The sequence below is a fragment of the Amia ocellicauda genome, chromosome 18 (assembly GCF_036373705.1).
Source record: "Amia ocellicauda isolate fAmiCal2 chromosome 18, fAmiCal2.hap1, whole genome shotgun sequence".
NCBI classification, from domain to species: Eukaryota; Metazoa; Chordata; class Actinopteri; order Amiiformes; family Amiidae; genus Amia; species Amia ocellicauda.
Window position 1 is genome coordinate 2,072,062 of NC_089867.1, and position 19,479 is coordinate 2,091,540.

General features: G+C 37.5%; 1 protein-coding gene across 1 annotated transcript in view; it reads right to left on the reverse strand.

Annotated features, from left to right (window-relative positions):
* Window positions 1-19,260, reverse strand: part of stk3 (serine/threonine kinase 3 (STE20 homolog, yeast)) — a 113,888-nt gene extending 94,628 nt beyond the window's left edge. Inside the window, exons 1-4 of the mRNA XM_066691512.1 lie at window positions 19,037-19,260; window positions 10,728-10,808; window positions 7,434-7,562; window positions 7,054-7,168 (exon numbers count right to left, since the gene is read on the reverse strand). Of these exons, the coding sequence (XP_066547609.1) occupies window positions 7,054-7,168; window positions 7,434-7,562; window positions 10,728-10,808; window positions 19,037-19,059 (348 nt within the window). The 5' untranslated portion in view covers window positions 19,060-19,260. The remainder of the gene's footprint in view (window positions 1-7,053; window positions 7,169-7,433; window positions 7,563-10,727; window positions 10,809-19,036) is intronic.
* Window positions 19,261-19,479: the final 219 nt, after the last annotated feature.

Consider the following 19,479-nt stretch of genomic DNA (forward strand, 5'->3'; position numbering starts at 1 on the left):
TTAATCACATAAGCAGTACATAAATTAGAGTATTTCAGGTTCGTTTTGCAATCAAAATTAATACCTTGCATCTCAGTTAAAATCCACACTTCAAATCTGTTTAGCATTGACCCTGAGGGCTCGAGCAAAACTACCACGTCTACAGTGCCAGAAACTATAAATGTCTGCAGACTTATTTATGAGTTCATTTATAATTACCAAGTGTGTCATTAAAAAGTGCAGCAATCAATTTCTATGTTTAAACCAGAAATGTATCTTCCATAAGTATAAGTGAGGAGATTTATAAATCTTGAAGTCCAAATAATAGTGGATGTGGACCTTTAATAGTATTTTTACAGCTCTCAAATCCACTGGGTTCCTTACAATCTACAACACATTCAAGCAGCAGGCTGCACACGCAGTTATTCCAGTTACAATCATGCGTACCATACCATATGTAATCAATACTACGCCATATATTTAATTCTCACTTGGACCATGAAATCTCTACATTAAAAGATAAAATTAAAATAAATAGAAATGGAGCAAAATCTAATTGGCTAGTTTTTATTTTTCCCCAACAAATATTTGAATGCTAAATAAATATATTCTAGCAAACGAGATTGTGGCAGCCACTGCAGCAAGAGTTCACTTCAAACAGTTACGCACTATAATTCACAGATGTACTCAAGTCAGCCTTGGTCAGTAGTAATTGTTAATACTATAATTGTCAATACTTCAACTCCACAGGGACTTTGCAAATGTGGTCATTGAACATAAAGTTGCCTTATGTAGGTTAATGGAATTTAGCCATTTAGTAAGCACAAGCACTTTTTTCCCCACAAATGTATTCCTTACACCGATTTTTTTTTATTTTGTTATGATGTATTTCACAAATGTTCCATTTACACAAGTGTATGCAAAAAATGTGCATGAATTTAAAATCAACTACTGCACTACTCAAATTTCTTCATCATTCTATTTTTATTTTTCTCACGGAAACACAGGCCGATGGAAACATAATTCCAAGTATTAAACAAATGACTAAATAAAAGATTAATTAAATTGACAAACTGGTAAATTATAGTTTTAGAATCAAATGGGTCAGTTAAACAGAGAAAAGTCTTTAATACATTTAAGCCTCTGAAGTTTCCATGTCCATAAAAAGGAGTTTAACCACACTTTGTTACAAGAATATGGAAAAGTTATGCATACAAATACCCAAGCTATGACTTGACTTCCTTCTGGTTTTATGACACAGCACTTGCACTGGTATAAAACAGGTCATTTGGACCTCCCCAAAATGATTTCAGTTAAGTCTGCAAGTTGCCAACATACACAGCCAGCTAAAAGCCTTACATGACCAATAACATAGCCCTCACCCCTACATCATAAACAGCTTAAAAACCTATTAAAAGCACAAATACATTTTCAAACATGTGAACATTTATAAAATAAGATTTCCTTTCTGCAACTTTATTGTAAAGAATTTATCCAGAAGCACATTATTGCAGGTGACTCAAATAGCTGATTTCCGTTGCTACTAGTTGTGAACATGAATCATAAATTTTTTCTTGAAGGTCTGACTAATGCACCTCAAGAGGAAGTCATTACGAGATTGACGAAAGAAAAATGTACTTTTCTAATCTGAAAAAAAACACCATAGAGCATACAGTTATGTAGCGCATGTTAAAAAAATTTAAAATATATTTAAAAAAAATGGACTAAGCAGATACATTTATTGAAGTACTAGAGAGGAAAATATATATAGACAGTATTATAACTTTGCTAAATTAGTGAAAAGAATGGAAATTATGGACTCATAATCTGGCTATTTAGTCAATACAATACAGCCATATCAAAATACTGAATGCCAACAAAAACAGACATTTTTGTCGGTCTCTGAATCCTCTGGCGGTCACCACTGCCATGCATTGCTCCCAAATGTCACCCATATCTAATGTTTATGTAAATTCTTAGTTTGAAATATTAGCATTGCAGAAATATTCCACATGTCAGCTGTCCTTAGATATGGTACCAGACAATTTATTAATTCATAATCCTACCACTAGATGGCAGAATGGTCTCATAAAAATTCTTCCAATATAATTAGTTAAGAAGAAATCCAATTTCCTGTTTATAGGCTACCAATATGCAATTCCCCTTTAATACCCATTCCATATAAACACTAATTTCGTAGGATAAAATGTGAAAGCAATTTATTAGAATGTGATCATAGTTTTTATCAAATTAGTCAAATTCATGATACAAATGCATACAGATACAGAAAATGCAAAAAGATACAGAAAATTTAAATATTTCAGGTGAAATTGAATGGAAAGGTTTGTCTTATACAAAAAAGCAAACAAATGACTTGTTTTAACTCTACAGCAGTATGCAAGAAGAAATCCAGGTGAGACACTGTCATAATGATGTGTAATACCAACAGTAATTGATAGTGTGGACGTCAGGGTTTCTTTAGCCAGTGCACAAACAAGGGATGTAGACAAAAAAAAAAAATGTACATTTGTAAACTAACAATATCACTCCATTGTTCAACATCTTGTAATACCATCTTGTAATACCAACTGTATGGTTTGTTTTACCACATAAGTGCACACATAACTAGATGATTGATTATAAAGTACATACAACAGTAAGTAGAACAACAGGTTTTGAAATCTGTGTGCTAGTCACCTGAGATTAACCATCTTGATGTTACAAGGGGAATACTGTACCTTCTGATTTTTGTTCCACCTGGCCTTTAAGTCACTTAGGATAATGAAACCTTGAATTTAACAATTTGCTTCGTAAGACTTTTATTCAAACTAATTCCATCTCTTAATCAGATGGGGCGGGTATCTGAAATGTAATCAGATTAGTCTAAATAGATTTAAAAATACTTAGTATGGGACTGTTTGATAGAATATAATTACCACCTGTGTTAGGGCATGTTTACTTGGTAGCCTACACGATTTACATTTAATATATTTAAAATAACATTTAATATATTAGATATAGCCTACATTGTATTTATTAGAGTAACAGTTAATCAAACAAGTTTGATGAAGAAACCACATGAACATAATTCTGTTTGCTCAATGTCTTGGCAACAATACACAAACTAAAAAATAAATAATAATCTATAAAATCAATCATTATAAGGAATTAAGAGTTTGGTTGGAATGAAAGCATAACACACTTGTGCCCCAGGACCAAGACTGGGAAATCCTGTGCAATAGGATGAGCTTTACAGCACAATAATGAAAAATACACTACCCTGTTTAAGATGTGCAAGAGCATATACTGTATATGCACATGTATAAGTATATTCAGCTGTGACTGATAGTAAGAGGACATATTAAATTGGATCCTTTATTGCATTCTCCCGATACAAATCAATATTCTATTTGCATTTCAAATTTCAATGTGTGTGTGTGTGTGTGTGTGTGTACGTGTGCATATGTATAAAATCATGTAACACTTTGATAGGTATAATTTGTTCTATAAGTGATGACAAGAGCTGTAGGACAAGATGGGTCAGTCTTTCAAAGCCATTTGGGAACAGCTACTCTGGTAGTCCTCTGGCACTGTTTGGCCACAATGTGCAGGATTTCACAGTTCAGTACCCAGACAGAGCCCCACTCCAGAACCAGTAGGCACAAAAGAAAACAGAACAAGCTGGAAAGCACCAAAGAGATTTAAAAACCATCAGCTCTGTTGGCCTAGGACATTTTGAACTGCAATGATTAATCGTCAGACACCCTATAACAACAAACTTTATGCCTCCTGCCATCCCCTTAACAACACATGGTGGTAACTATGGTACTTTGCAAGCATTTTCTATTAACATGTCCCTTTTTGAAAGGCTGCAACGTCAAATTGAATAACGTACGCAAAAACAAAAAATGAGGTGCAAAACTTATTTCAGGGGGCCTCCCGAGTTTCTCAATCTGTAATAGTTTACGTCTGCAGCACAGCAGCAACCCATTCTGTTTACAGGGCACCGGTGAGTCTGTAACCTTAACAGAGGGCGCTGTATTCATTCTGCGAACATTGCAACAGCTCAGCTATTTGCACTGTGAAACTGTAGTGCATGGGTTGACAACATTTTCAAGGACAGGTGCATCTGTGTAGTACAGTATTTCAATTAATAAATTGGGACATTGAAAGCAATGGATATCCTGTAATTCAATTTTATATACATTCTGTACGTTTACATGAGCACTTTAATGACTACTTTCTTTGGCTATGACATTATCATATGGTGAAGAAAGTTCGCTCATGCAAAAATACAAACACTCCAATCTAAAATTCAAGAAAGTAGATTTAATTGGCAGCTGAAATCTAAATTTGAATGTATAATAATCCCAGCTGGTGCAATTTAATCCCATATTCTACAGCAGACATTAGTAATTCAGTGAGCTCAGCTGAGTGGTTTGCCTTTTCCAAGCCAAAAAAGTATTTAAACATGTATTAAATAATAAACAATCTAATGACAAAATTGAATTTAGTGCAAATCAAAATAAAATATAAAGATCTCTTTAAAATTGACATCAATGACACAACAAGCTCTAATTAGAAAAAAATATGATAAGTGTTTGTGGCCATAAATTGACATTTAAAATAAAAAGTTAAAGCACTACTTTATTTGTGATACTTGCAGTTTCAAATGGAATGTTGAATAGAAAATATAGAAAGAAAAGCTTTTTCAGGTAATTTAAACTTTTATAACTGACAATCATGTAAATAAATGTACTTGTACAAAAAAATTAACCTTTACTATGTAGGTCAATACCTGATTAGCGAAGTGAATTTATTTTCTGTTAAGTCACTGTGGGGAAAAAAGGAACTGAAAATGGTTACTGAACATGATTGTATTTTAGATGTTTTTCCCGAAATAAGAGACATCTTCAAAAGAAATGAAAAGGGGGGGGGGGTGCGAGGAAGAAAGAATAAAATAAAGGATGTTTACTTTATGGGGTTGGGGGGAAATACATAACACTATGAGGTATGGAAGTAGAATGTAACATTTTCCAGGACCCAAGAACTTTGCTCAAGTGATTCTCCAAAAGTTACAGATAACCTAGGTCTGACTCTGTTTAAGACTTATTAATTTTTAAATATATTTTGAAACTAGAACAAAATAATGTATATTAAGAAGCAGAAACACAAAGATTAAACATAAGGAATGGCTGTTATTGGATGTTCTTTTCAAACTGGATTACTGTAGTCCATGCCTTCTAGCTTTCCTTCAGGATCTTTCATGTTATAGTAATACTCTGGCCCCAATCAGTTATGAAGCATTACAAACCGGATGAGTAACGCAATCGGAGTATTACAACAAAATTAATCGCAAGACTATGATTAGTAAAAATATGCATTTAAAAAAAAAAAAAAAAAACTTGTAGACTTTTCCAGATCAGAAAGTTAAATGATCACCTTCAACTTTCATTAGCTGAAGCATTATTTTGTTTACAGAGTTGTGGGAAAAGTCAAGTCAACATATGTAGAGCAAGGATACGACTCCCCTTTTCAATTACTATCATGGTCCTTTAAAACAAAACATTTCCATGAAGTAACACAATAATACACTGTATTCTCATATGGGTGTTCATGCATTTCAAGTATGAAAATAAATTATACAGTATGACAAGTATATTTAGGGGAATTTAAAAACATAAATATATATTATAATCCCCCCTAAATATACTCGGCATACTGTATAATTTATACATACATATATACATATACACACACACATATATATGTACACACACCGATCACCCATAACATTATGACCACCTGCCTGATATTGTGTAGGTCCCCCTTTTGCCGCCAAAACAGCCCTGACCCGTCGTGGCATGGACTCCACTACACCTCTGAAGGTGTGCTGTGGTATCTGGCACCAAGACGTTAGCAGCAGATCCTTTAAGTCCTGTAAGTTGCGAAGTGGGGCCTCCATGGATCGGACTTGTTTGCCATCAGGGAATACCGTGTCCATGAAAGGGTGTACATGGTCTGCAACAATGCTTAGGTAGGTGGTACATGTCAAAGTAACATCTACATGAATGGCAGGACCCAAGGTTTCCAAGCATCACGCTGCCTCCGCCGGCTTGCCTTCTTCCCATAGTGCATCCTGGTGCCATGTGTTCTCCAGGTAAGCGACGCACACACACCCGGCCATCCACCTTCTTCCATTGCTCCGTGGTCCAGTTCTGATGCTCACATGCCCATTGTAGGCGCTTTCGGCAGTGGACAGGGGTCAGTATGGGCACCCTGACTGGTCTGCGGCTATGCAGCCTCATACGCAACAAACTGCCATGCACTGTGTGTTCTGACACCTTTCTATCAGAACCTGCATTAACTTTTTCAGCAATTTGAGCTACAGTAGCTCATTTCTTGGATCAGAACACACGGGCCAGCCTTCGTTCCACACATGCATCAATGAGCCTTGGCCGCCCATTACCCTGTCGCCGGTTCACCGCTTTTCCTTCCTTGGACCACTTTTGATAGGTACTGACCACTGCAGACCAGGAACACCCCACAAGAGCTGCAGTTTTGGAGATGCTCTGACCCAGTCGTCTAGCCATCACAATTTGGCCCTTGTCAAAGTCGCTCAGATCCTTACGCTTGCCCATTTTACCTGCTTCTAACACATCATCTTTGAGGACAAAATGCACTTGCTGCCTAATATATCCCACCCACTGACAGGTGCCATGATGACGAGATTATCAGTGTTATTCACTTCACCTGTCAGTGGTCATAATGTTATGGCTGATCGGTGTATTCTATATATAATTAATGGATATTATTTTATTACACAAAGATATTCAAATCAGTAGCCATGAATATAATGACTTTCATTCTACAGATGCCATTCTGTTTTTTTTAATAAGCAGATGAACAGCTGTGATGAGGACCTAGTGAATTCTAGTATGATGTGATCCACATTGTCAGCAGACATCATTGACAGAAACTGCCAGGTGTAAAGTCAAGCCTTTCATCAGAGACCACAGGGTACTCTCGTCACACATGCATTTAAAATGTCTTCAGATTGAAGATAGGACTCACCGTTTTATTTCTAAGTCTTATAATGTCTGAGACAGAGCCAGCTCCACAGTATTCCATAACAATCCACAGGTCAGTGTTCTTGAAATAACTTCCATAGTATTTCACCACATAGGGACTGGGGAATTCACACAGAAAAAAAATATATTATAAATACAGTGTTCTTAAAGATAAATATATTTATATACACACTTTAACATCTCTATTTAGGGATTTTATAAAGTTGGGTTGAAGAACAAATTAAAAATTCCAATTTAATGTAATATCACATACAAAAAGTGTCAGTCTTAGAAGGTATGTTAAAGCTCGGATATTAAATCTCAAGCAATGAAAACATGCATTTTTATCTCTGCAACAACAAGCTCTTCTTCCTTTAGCAGTACCTGTCACATTGTTGCATGATTGAAATCTCTTTAATAATTTCTTGTAGATCTGACTCAACAGGCACTTGTTTGATAGCTACAACTTGACCAGATTCCTTATGGATTGCTTTGTATACACTGCCATAAGACCTGCAAAAGAAGAACAGAGCATGATTTAGTTTAATTTATGTTAAACTCAAGTTACATAGGGTGCACATTTATTAAACTTTAATTTCACAATGATATCATTTCCACACCTACAGAAGAACACAGACTCTCACTAAAGCATCTGGCTAGAAAAAATGTGACCGCAATAGCCCATGCGCTTCTGACCACAGCATAGCATGGCACATTCCATTGTTGAGAAACAAGGCTATGTACAGTGCATCTGGAAAGTATTCACAGCGCTTCACTTTTTCCACATTTTGTTATGTTACAGCCTTATTCCAAAATGGATTAAATTCATTATTTTCCTCAAAATTCTACAAACAATACCCCATAATGACAACGTGAAAGAAGTCTGTTTGAAATCTTTGCAAATGTGCTTTTTTTGTTTTTTATTTTTAATACATGTACATAAGTATTCACAGCCTTTGCCATGACATTCTAAATTGAGCTCAGGTGCATTCGGTTTCCACTGATCATCCTTGAGATGTTTCTACAACTTGATTGGAGTCCACCTGTGGTAAACTCAGTTGATTGGACATGATTTGGAAAGGCACACACCTGTCTATATAAGGTCCCACAGTTAACAGTGCATGTCAGAGCACAAACCAAGCCATGAAGTCGAAAGGAATTGTCTGTAGACCTCCGAGACAGGATTGTATCGAGGCACAGATCTGGGGAAGAGTACAGAAACATTTCTGCAGCATTGAAGGTCCCAATGTGCACAGTGGCCTCCATCATCCGTAAATGGAAGAAGTTTGGAACCACCAGGACTCTTCCTAGAGCTGGCCTCCCGGCCAAACTGAGCGATTGGGGGAGAAGTGCCTTAGTCAGGGAGGTGACCAAGAACCCGATGGTCACTCTGACAGAGCTCCAGCGTGTCTCTGTGGAGAGAGGAGAACCTTCCAGAAGAACAACCATCTCTGCAGCACTCCACCAATCAGGCCTGTATGGTAGAGTGGCCAGATGGAAGCCACTCCTCAGTAAAAGGCACATGACAGCCCGCCTGGAGTTTGCCAAAAGGCACCTGAAGGTCTCTCAGACCATGAGAAACAAAATTCTCTGGTCTGATGAAACAAAGATTGAACTCTTTGGCCTGAATGGCAAGCGTCATGTCTGGAGGAAACCAGGCACCGCTCATCACCTGGCCAATACCATCCCTACAGTGAAGCATGGTGGTGGCAGCATCATGCTGTGTGTATGTTTTTCAGCAGCAGCAACTGGGAGACTAGTCAGGATCGAGGGAAAGATGAATGCAGCAATGTACAGAGACATCCTTGGTGAAAACCTGCTCCAGAGCGCTCTGGACCTCAGACTGGGGTGAAGGTTCATCTTCCAGCAGGACAACGACCCTAAGCACACGACCAAGATACCAAAGGAGTGGCTTCAGGACAACTCTGTGAATGTCCTTGAGTGGCCCAGCCAGAGCCCAGACTTGAACCCGATTGAACATCTCTGGAGAGATCTGAAAATGGCTGTGCACCGACGCTCCCCAATCCAACCTGATGGAGCTTGAGGGGTCCTGCAAAGAAGAATGGGAGAAACTGCCCAAAAATAGGTGTGCCAAGCATGTAGCATCATACTCAAAAAGACATGAGGCTGTAATTGGTGCCAACGGTGCTTCAACAAAGTACTGAGCAAAGGCTGCGAATACTTATGTACATGTATTAAAAATAAAAAACAAAAAAAAGCACATTTGCAAAGATTTCAAACAAACTTCTTTCACGTTGTCATTATGGGGTATTGTTTGTAGAATTTTGAGGAAAATAATGAATTTAATCAATTTTGGAATAAGGCTGTAACATAACAAAATGCAGAAAAAGTGAAGCGCTGTGAATACTTTCCGGATGCACTGTATTTAAAAGGTTACTAAAGAAAACTGCAACAGAGATCCAAACATTCAATTGTATAAATCAATTTATAAATCACCAAGATGATGGTCCTGAAGCTACATCTAAGACTAATGTGATTAGGGACAGTGTGTCAAAAAGATGCCCAAGTAGGAACAAAAGTATGCTATTCATGATTGACCAAAGGGTTTTATGAAGTGCACTGGAAAGACCTCACTATAGGTTTTATAGAGTAGGAAAATACAACAATGTAGGTTTTACATTTTAAACCCTTTGCTATTAAGTAAAGACGTCACAAAATGCAGGGCAGTCAGTCAAGTGCTGGGCCAAAGGAAAATGTTTGTTGTGGTCTAAGCTAATTGTCAATGACCTTTCAAGGAAGCCAAATAGAAGCTTCTCTACGAGCTACTTTTGATATTGGTTTGTATCTGTGATCTACTTCAATTATCCAAAACTCAAATGAACACTACACAGCTCCGAAATAAAGACTAATAAATAAACTGTCAAAACTGCTACAGCTGTCTTTAATTAATTAGGGTGAACCAAACTGCATTCTTCTACCTGTGTGCTGTAAATATAAAGTTTAAGAAAAGAGAATTGTTTCAGGGAAACAAAGTAAGTCTACAGACTTCAATTAGTTATTATTTGTAATTCACCTGCCCTGAAAAAAATTTAATCACAGGACCTATAATGTCAATAACTAAGGGCATCTTGGTTTAGAAATCTAACCCCCCACCCACCCCCATCTACACTCCTCCAAGCTGCTAAACTGAACACACAATTTACTGCACCTGATCGTATAGACATCACTTCCCCAAAACTGATTAGCCCTGTTCAGTAAGGTTTGACCATTTTAAGTATGGTGGTGTTATGTGTTCCTAGGGGAAGCGAGAAGTGAGACAGCTTGAACAGTTTCACTCTTATTTCTTAAATATGCAGAAAACACAGTAAGTCTACTAACTGTCAATCTATTAAAAAATAAGAAATGTATTGTGCCTGAAGACAAAATCATTAAATTTGCTGCTTTGTGTAACTTAGGCTAAGTTTTTTATTAAACTTTATTTGTTTAGTTTTATATTTTGTAGCGAGTGTATTGTTTAAACATGACCTCTTCATGAATGCTGTTATGCCTCTCAATAAGCCCACTGTGAATTCACTATCATGTGTCTAACATCTTTCTTGTTTCATTCCCAGTGTATACAACTTCTTTCAAAGTATTAAAGCAGTTACAACAAATACAAATATTGTAAAATGCATTATTTTTATTCCCATAAGTATCAAGCAAATGGTAATTTCTTACCCTTCTCCAAGTTTTTCCAGAACATCAAACACTTCTTCTGGCTGCTTCGTTAAGCTGTCTTCACTCAGCTTTTTCAATTTACTGAAACAAAAAATAAAACAAAATTGAATAAACGTGTACAGATTGTGGTCCTGTTACAATACTATTGTTTTTGTCACTAATATACTGTATTTTCCATTACATTGTTATTTATTTTATATATTTTAAATCATGTTAATGTTGGTTACAGTACTTTCAGAGTCAATATCAGCCAAGATGGCAGACTGAAATATCACTCTGTTGCACAGTAAAGACTAATGATAAACACTCTATGGTGTAGTGTATAAAGTGGTAGCCCATTTCCAGTGCCTTATTATAGAAAGCCTACAACCCCTTTCAATATATATTTTTGTACACATCCTACCCCACAACTTCCAAGTGAAATACATGTATTGTTCTTGAAACATATATTCTAGAAAGTTGTAGAAAATTTATTAAAAATAAAAACTGAAATAGTTTGGTTGGATGAGTGTCCACCCCCTTGTAATTGTAATCCTAAATTCTATGCTCAAGTTTAACCAAATCGCCTTCAAAACAACACAGCAAGTTAAGTGGCCAACAAGTTGTGTTAAATTGTAGGGATTCAAATGATTTCAAGATACATGCAGCAGTCCCTGTAGGTTCCCTGTGCTTGGTAGTGCATTTCAAAGCAAAGACTCAACCATGAGCACCATGCAGTATTCAAAAGAACTCTGGGACAAATTTGTTGAAAGGCACAGATCAAGGGATGGGTATAAAACTTTCAATGGGCTTGAATGACCCTAAGAACATGGTCACAATGATTAAGAAATTAAAGGTGTATGGCACCATCAAGATCCTGTTTAGATCAGGCCGTTCCTCCAAACTGGATGACCGAGCAAGACGGTGATTGATTAGAGAGGCTACCAAGAGGCCAATGGTAACTTTTTCAGTGGTACAGGCTTTTATAAACAGACTGATCAAAGTGTGCATGTGACAACAATATCCCAAGCACTCCACAAATCTGGCCTGTATGGTACAATGGCTAGAATGAAGCCATTACTCAACAAAGCCCACCTTGAATGATTCCTCAGTTTTGTTTTTTTAAATTCAGCCTGAATCCCATTTGATGGAAAAAAAAAAACACTCAGGAAAATCTGTAGCCACATAAGAAGTTTTGTGGTCTAACTAAAACTAAATATAACATTTTAGCCTAAATACAAAGTGCTATGTTTGGCACAAACCCAACACAGTACATCACCCAAAGAGCACCATCCCTACTGTGAAGCATGATGGTGGCAGCATCATGTTATGAGGATAGTTCTCATTATCAGGGACTGGGGCACTTGTCAGGATAGTATTTTATATATCACCATTATTAGGGCCCTGCATTTTGTTTGACTTTCATTTCAAGATTCAAGTTTAATTTGTTCTGCTTATTTACAAATATATAATTCAAAAACACCAGAATACCTACTTCCTAGTTTAGCAGGAAATTATCAAATATAGGTCAATTCTGTTTCTTCTTAAAACGTCCGTAACAAATTGACAGGGTAGGAAAACATTTTATATTATATGTGTGTTAAATGTAATTGCATTTAAGAAACACGTGAGTAAACATTTACATATTAATTTCCTTTTAAATTATAAGTAGATACAGTACAGCAGGAATCCCCATATAGAGCTCTGGAAAAAAAAAGAGACCACTTAACATTGATTTCTGAACTTGGAGTGGTCACTTTTTTTTTTTTTTTTTTTTTTTAATTAATCACTACTCAACACTGCCACCAATTGTAGCTACAATCCCTGGATATAAATAGTAGGTCTGTACCCAACTCAGAAGTTTGTCAGTCAAATCGGATTTATCTGTTCAATACAGAGATTAGACTATTCGTTCGACTTTTTTATTTTTTGTTCATAATAGACTATCTGGCAATCAGAAAATCCATTGGCATGAGTTTCAGTGATGATTTCAACCACATTAACATAAGCAAATGCAACAGAGTCATGGGAACATATTTTTTTGCATTTAAAAAATCAATAGAAGACACCTGCATATGATGCAAGGTTTGAATTGCGTTATATTTATATGGTAGCCCGACATTGTCGGCAATTCAGATTTGTCAGAATAATGTGACAGGCAGTACACATGTATTTCTTTTTAAATCAAGCTAACCAAAATGTTTTATTTCACTGTAAACATTAAAAACAACATGTAAATCAGTAAACAAATGACTGTTTAAAATAAATTCACGACATTGCCCCGACTGACATCTCTTCTTACAACAGGATAGGCCTACTTCTTTATTTAGCTTTAAACAACAAATAAATACATACTTCAAACTTCTTCTGAGACATCGCCTTTACCAACCATACTACCACCTCAGGTTTCAGCTTCTCTCCTCAATTAAGCCCGTGTGTCCACCAAAGCGGTTTTTCCTGAGGCTAGCATATTTTTTCAGTGGTTTGCAATGGGAGCGCCGCGTATTTAAAAAGCCAGCAGCATGACGAGGCGCTGAGCACTTGGCGTTTTTTTCTGGTAGCCGAGAGTTGAAAAACATTCAACTTTGGGTAAACCGCAGCGCTCGTCACTGTCACTTTTAACCCAGCCATCCACAGTGGAGGAGGCGCGGGACAAATACCACACCGACCGTCTGTCCGTCCTCTCTCTCTCTCTCTCTCTCTCTCTCTCTACGTGCTTCAGCCTTCCCTTCATTCAAAGCAAAGACCAGAGCAATTACTCTACCTTGTGCCGACATTTTACATTCAATATTTGTTAGCAACACAAACTATCTGCGACATTAGGTATTTCAACACATTACTTCCGCGGATATTCCGTATCATAGCGCTGAAACAACGCTGCGCCTCCAAAGCGCTCAGACGCTCCCAACTGGGCGCTTTCACAAGAGCACCTGGCATTTTCAGCTGCAGAAAACGCTAACCACCAGGCAGCGCATGTTGTCATGCAGATTCTTTTTGGTGCAAGAACGCCAGCTTGCCCTGCTAGAATATGAAATAGCCCTACATCTACAATTATTGTTACTGCTCAACTTGAAAAATCTCAGTCGACTGAGGGGTCTCCGACTGATGATTCGACTCGTCGACTTTCAGGGGGCAGCCCTAGTAAATAGTGTTAACAACGAAGCTTAATTACCGCTGCATCACAGTTGGTGCATGTCATTCATATTTGTTTAAAGGAACATGAGTAGAGCAAACTGGACACTTATTCAGACACAGTAAAAGTAGCACCATCAGTCCATACCAATAGCTGGGCAATATATCGGTGCATCCCTATATATTAGCATGCACCAGTTCCAAAGAATGCCATGAAGCAGCAGACCAGACTAGAGTTTAAAACACCCCCCAACACACTAAAAAATATAAATGAGCATTTGAGATCAAACAATGTCTACATTTACACAATTTAAGCATTATAAGGGAAGAGTTCTAAATTTTGAATTCGGAAAACAGTGTGCTGTTTAAAAAAAAAACTAAACAAACTTGTGAAGAACAGTGGCAGCATCAGGGAGATGTCATTCTTCTGAAGTCAGACATTGCAGCAATGTGGAGGCATTGATGCAGGTGCTCATCTGTTATCTGACTTCTCTGTTGGTTTTTAATTAGATTAATTGTGGATAGGGCAGGCCCGCAAACATAGGTGGATCCAAACACTGTCAGCAAGAACAACGCAAGAGATTTGGCACATTTTTATTTAGATTCATGAATGGGTATACGTCTTTGTGGTGGGCTTTTAACACCTCAATATGGAGAGATCCATCATTCAATGAAGGAAGCAGCTTCTTTGCTTCAGCAGTCCACTGTTAATTTCAGATATAGAAAATAGTTGATGGAGAAGTGAAAGGAGCTCAATGGAGAATTTGAAGTTTTCAAAACATGAAAGAAAGTGTTCAGAGTTCAATGTTCATGTTATAAATGCACATCTACAGCTGAATAACTCTCCTCACAATGCTGGCAACGATAAGGTCAGTGGAGTATCCATCCACTCAAGTCTGTTTCAAAAAGAGTGTTTGCTACGGAAAGCCTCGCTGAAGGTTATAGCCTCGTAAAGGTCAGCAACAGAGTGGTTTCGGCCTTGCAATTGATCTGGTTTGCATGGGAAGTGTGGTTGCACAGATAATACCGTTTTAATAGGTATTGTAATTTACAAATTCAAGAAGGGCACTCACTTTTTGGGTTTTAGTAGTACCTAAAAAGCACAGATGTAATCGCGCAGTGCACAAACTCTCCAGCACTTTTCCCATACTTAGTAAACATATGTCACTGTGCAGTAGCAGGTCTTGGTGTGCCACAGACACTTCAATCAAGTGATCACTCAATTTAGAATTTCAGGTTTACAGAATCTGTGAAGATAAATTCTATGATTCGCAGTCCCCTGTTGAATCTAGGCTAGGTGAAATTTGAATTACACATTCTAAAATGTGTGTATATAAATGTACAGAACACCACACTATAATAAATTACACTACATTGTGACAGAGATCAAAATGGGTAGGTTTATGGCTTCTATAATTACACAAGAGACACAGAGGAGCAGCAATGAGTAACTACAATCCAGGAAGGGACAAAAATGCACTTCTTTAGCCACCGAAAAGGTTAAACAGCTTTCTTTTTGCTTCTCTTTCATAAATTAAATCCAAAGGCTGTATATTCACTGCAAATATAATTTATCTAAAGTATTAAAGGTTTTTCATCATGTTTGCTTACCAAAATGTTTCAGAGATACCATTGCGGTTAGGCTACAATATTTTAGACATAAAAGAAACCTGAGCATTACAATTTTGAGGAGTGTTCATCAGCACGTGTATTTTGTGGTTTCTCTATTGTGGTAAAAAAAAAAAAATCTGGATCTCCAGTAGGTTTTTTTTTTTAATCACAGGAAAAAACATTTTCATGTATATCACTACCATATGACAAGTCATTATTTTGGGTTTTTTTTTTTTTTTCTACAGAGTTAAAGTGAAAAATACAGTGGTGTCTTTCAAATATAATTCCAGGAAGGTGATGGGGACTGTAACTTCATGAGGTAGGAACATTTCTAAGGTCTCAATGTTTTTCATTCACAGTGTATGGACTTCAATAAACAGCACCAGATGTGTAGGAATAAACCTGTTTTCTGAACTGAAAAGATCATAATATCTGTATAATATCAGACAGTTTCCATTAGCCCTAGCCAGAACTGCATTAAAGTACCTTGCATTATGATGTGAAAGATATGACGGTGAATTAGGCCTAACTAAGGGAGACTGTTTCCCCCAGGTCAAGGCTGAACAGGAAGTGACACCATGCTAATATTGTGATTTTAATAAACAAGGCTTTGAGAGAGAATAGAAAAACCCTTTTTGTTCTGTAAGCCTGTGTGTTCATGTTTTAAAAAGAATATGATGTTGACCTGATTTCAGTCATAAGTAAGACAGGGGTTATTTTATAATTGTGCATGATGTTCAGGAGACCTTTTGCTGTAAATCCATCAATTTTCAGTAGCCACTTCAAAAACAAGAAATAGAGATATATATCAGATCAGCAGGGACACACACACCCAAGGACACAAATGGAAATTGGGCTTCAAGGCATTCAAGACGGAAAACAGGAGACACTTCTTTACACAAAGAGTAGTCACAATCTGGAAGAAACTCCCCAGCAATGTGGTTGAAGCTGAAAATTTGGGAACATTTAAAAATAGACTGGATAGGATCCTTGGATCACTTAGTTATTAATGGGCACCAAACGAGCATGATGGGTCGAATGGCCTCCTCTCATTTGTATGTTCTTATATCCTGTATCACCCAAACTTCTAAAAATACTGAGATATTATTTTTAAGTCACATCGCCCAGCCCTACCCTAAACACATATGCACACTAACTTCACACGACTGCAGGGCAATTTAGAGTAGCACATCAACCTAAGCAGCATGTCTTTGGGATGTGGGAGGAAACCAGAGCAACCAGCAAAAACCCACTTGGCCACAGAGAGAATAGGCAAACTGCATATAGGCGGACACCTGAGGCCAGAATTGAACCTTTATCCCCAGGAGCTGTGAGCTGCACTACTGTAAATTAGAGAAGGCAATTACAGATCTCAGGGGCCACAAGGGTTTCTTTCATTACACTGCAGATCTTATTCAGTTAAATTGAATACATTATTAGAATAATAAGTCAAATACCTGTTGATTCAAAGTCTTATTCAAGTGGTAATTGAAAGATGACTGAACAAAATGCAGGACAACTTGAATATATTAACTAGAACAAAAGCAGTGACATACACATAGTGAAAGTGAATTGCTGAACTGCTACAGATAGATATTAGGCATTAGATCCCTTTCTGAATATCAGCAATTACAGATGCAAACTACAGCCAGATTCCGATCTCCATTTACATTACAAATGTACTACCTACACCAGCGGTTCTCAAGCGTGGTCTTGGGAACCCACTGTCCTGCTTGTTTTTGTTCTAGCCAAACTCTCGGTTACTTACGCGAACCCTGAACTGAAGTAATAATTTGGCTAATCTGCGCTTTTACATTTGAAACAGCTGAGAAAATATATAATGGCAGTTGAATTCTCCAATATTTTGTAAAATAAGCCACACTTCAGATCAATTCCTTAATTGATCAATTTCAATTATGTAACCAAGAGCTCAGTTGAAAAACTGAAACAAAAAAGCATGCAGGACTGTGGGCCCTTGGGACCAGGGTTAAAAACAGGCTGCACTACACTTACCATTTATACACAACTGAGATTGCAATAATCCATTCCAAGCAAATGTAATTTTTAATTATTGTTTAGGAAAGAAGGGTTTTCCTAGGAGAACTAGGTCACTCAGATTCGCCTTTGGAATGGGCTAATTTAAAACAGGATGCTCAACTTTTTTTGATCTCCTGGACTTGAATAACTTCTTTCTTGATTAGTTAGTGTGAGGGGAAGTAGCTCACAGCCAACACTAAAAGTTTGTAATTTACATTTTCAACATGGGGCATACTGAGGTTGTTTGTGTAGGATGTTTGCAATTATTTATCTTTTGGCAATACAAAAAATATATATTTCTAATTGCTTAATAATCACAAATTGAATCTGGGGGGGGGGGTATTTCTTTAATAAGATAATGTTTTATATGATTATAACATAACCAGCTGACAGATTTACATCATTATTTTGTTCCTTTTTTCATCATCACACATGGGTCAAGCACAGACCAGGTCACCCAATAAGTTCAGAAATGTTACAATACTTGTGTTATCCTGGGTTCCAATGATTGTTAATTGTTTGCAGAAGTAACCTTTATTTTTATTTTTTACTTTGGTCCTATTTTTTAACGTACTGCAAGAATGAACAGTGGTGTGAAATCACATTAATCATTCAAAAGCCACCTCTATTTTAGCTGTAGTTTCTCTAACTAAAGACAACTACCTTGTATCACAGAAAGGTCATGAAAGGGGTTAAATACTAGACTTCAGTCCTCCAAAGGGTTGACTAGGATTGATTAAAAAAATATATCCCTTAATAAAACATTGTAGACAATATTTTATTAAACTAGTAGCATATTCTGTTAGATGATCAGTTACAAAGTATTTACCAGTAGAAGTCTTCAACCAAGTCAGTTACCATGAATGAATGAATGAATGGAACACAGTTGGTAACTGAAAAAAACACATGAATATCTTGGAGTGCACAACTGTTTCTTGAAATAATGTCAATTATTCTAGTACCATATTTCTGAAACCACAATCCCAGAGCCCTTCTCTAATGGACTACTCAGACTGTCCCTAACTAAACTACTTACGTGCAAATGACAGCACCTGGGGGAACATGAAGACTGACCATTCGCACTGACAGTCTGCAGTGTTTGTTTAACACCAGATTAGTAATGAACCCAGAGCAGCAGGTATGTACATTTTGTGCAAAACCTACCAATAATTCCGATGGCAACATCTTTACCAAAACTACAAAAACCGAGCATGCCGCGGACTACTACAATCCAAGAAAATAACCAATCGGCGGAGGGAGAGATAAGGTAAACGGAAGCCGTATAAAAACATCAAACAAAGGAAACCAAACCCAGAGACCCTGACGCTCACAATACACCGACATCTCCTTTTCAATTCCAGAAACGGCAGGATTGAAGAGGAACAAACATTTGTACCAACTTACCAAACATGGCCTACTGCAACGACTGCAACAAGCGGACCATTATCAATACGCGAAACAAGAATACAACAAGGCAACAACATGAAATGAGGCACAAGTTGAGTGTAGTACGCTGGCATGCCCGTCTCTCAGCTGTCCGGTTCACTCACCTCTTGGGCGCCGGCTGCTCCATCTCGTAAGGCTTCTGTTAAGACGCGTGAGAGTTAAAAAGATTTTAAAAAATAAAGGAAAAGCAGATTGCAACTAATCTAGCTTCATAGTCAGTTCTCCAGCTGTCTGCTTAGTGACACGCCGGTGACGTCGGTGGGAGCGCGTCCTAACATGCTGCTCCAAAAGCACGTAACTTCCTGCGCAGCTTTTCCCTGGTTGGGCGGATGAGCTGAGGGGATGCCGGCACTGGTCTCTTCCAATGCCAATATCACAGACTGCTGTGAGCCGCTCCCGTCCGGGCTAAGGCCAGTAGGAAGTGAGCATGCGGGTGTTGTGGCATTGTGGGAAAAAATCTGTTTTTGTCTTCTGATCACACAGGCCAATGAATTGAATGCATTTGTGTTGCTTTAAGGAGTCTGTTCATGTTTGAAAAGCAGAAGTA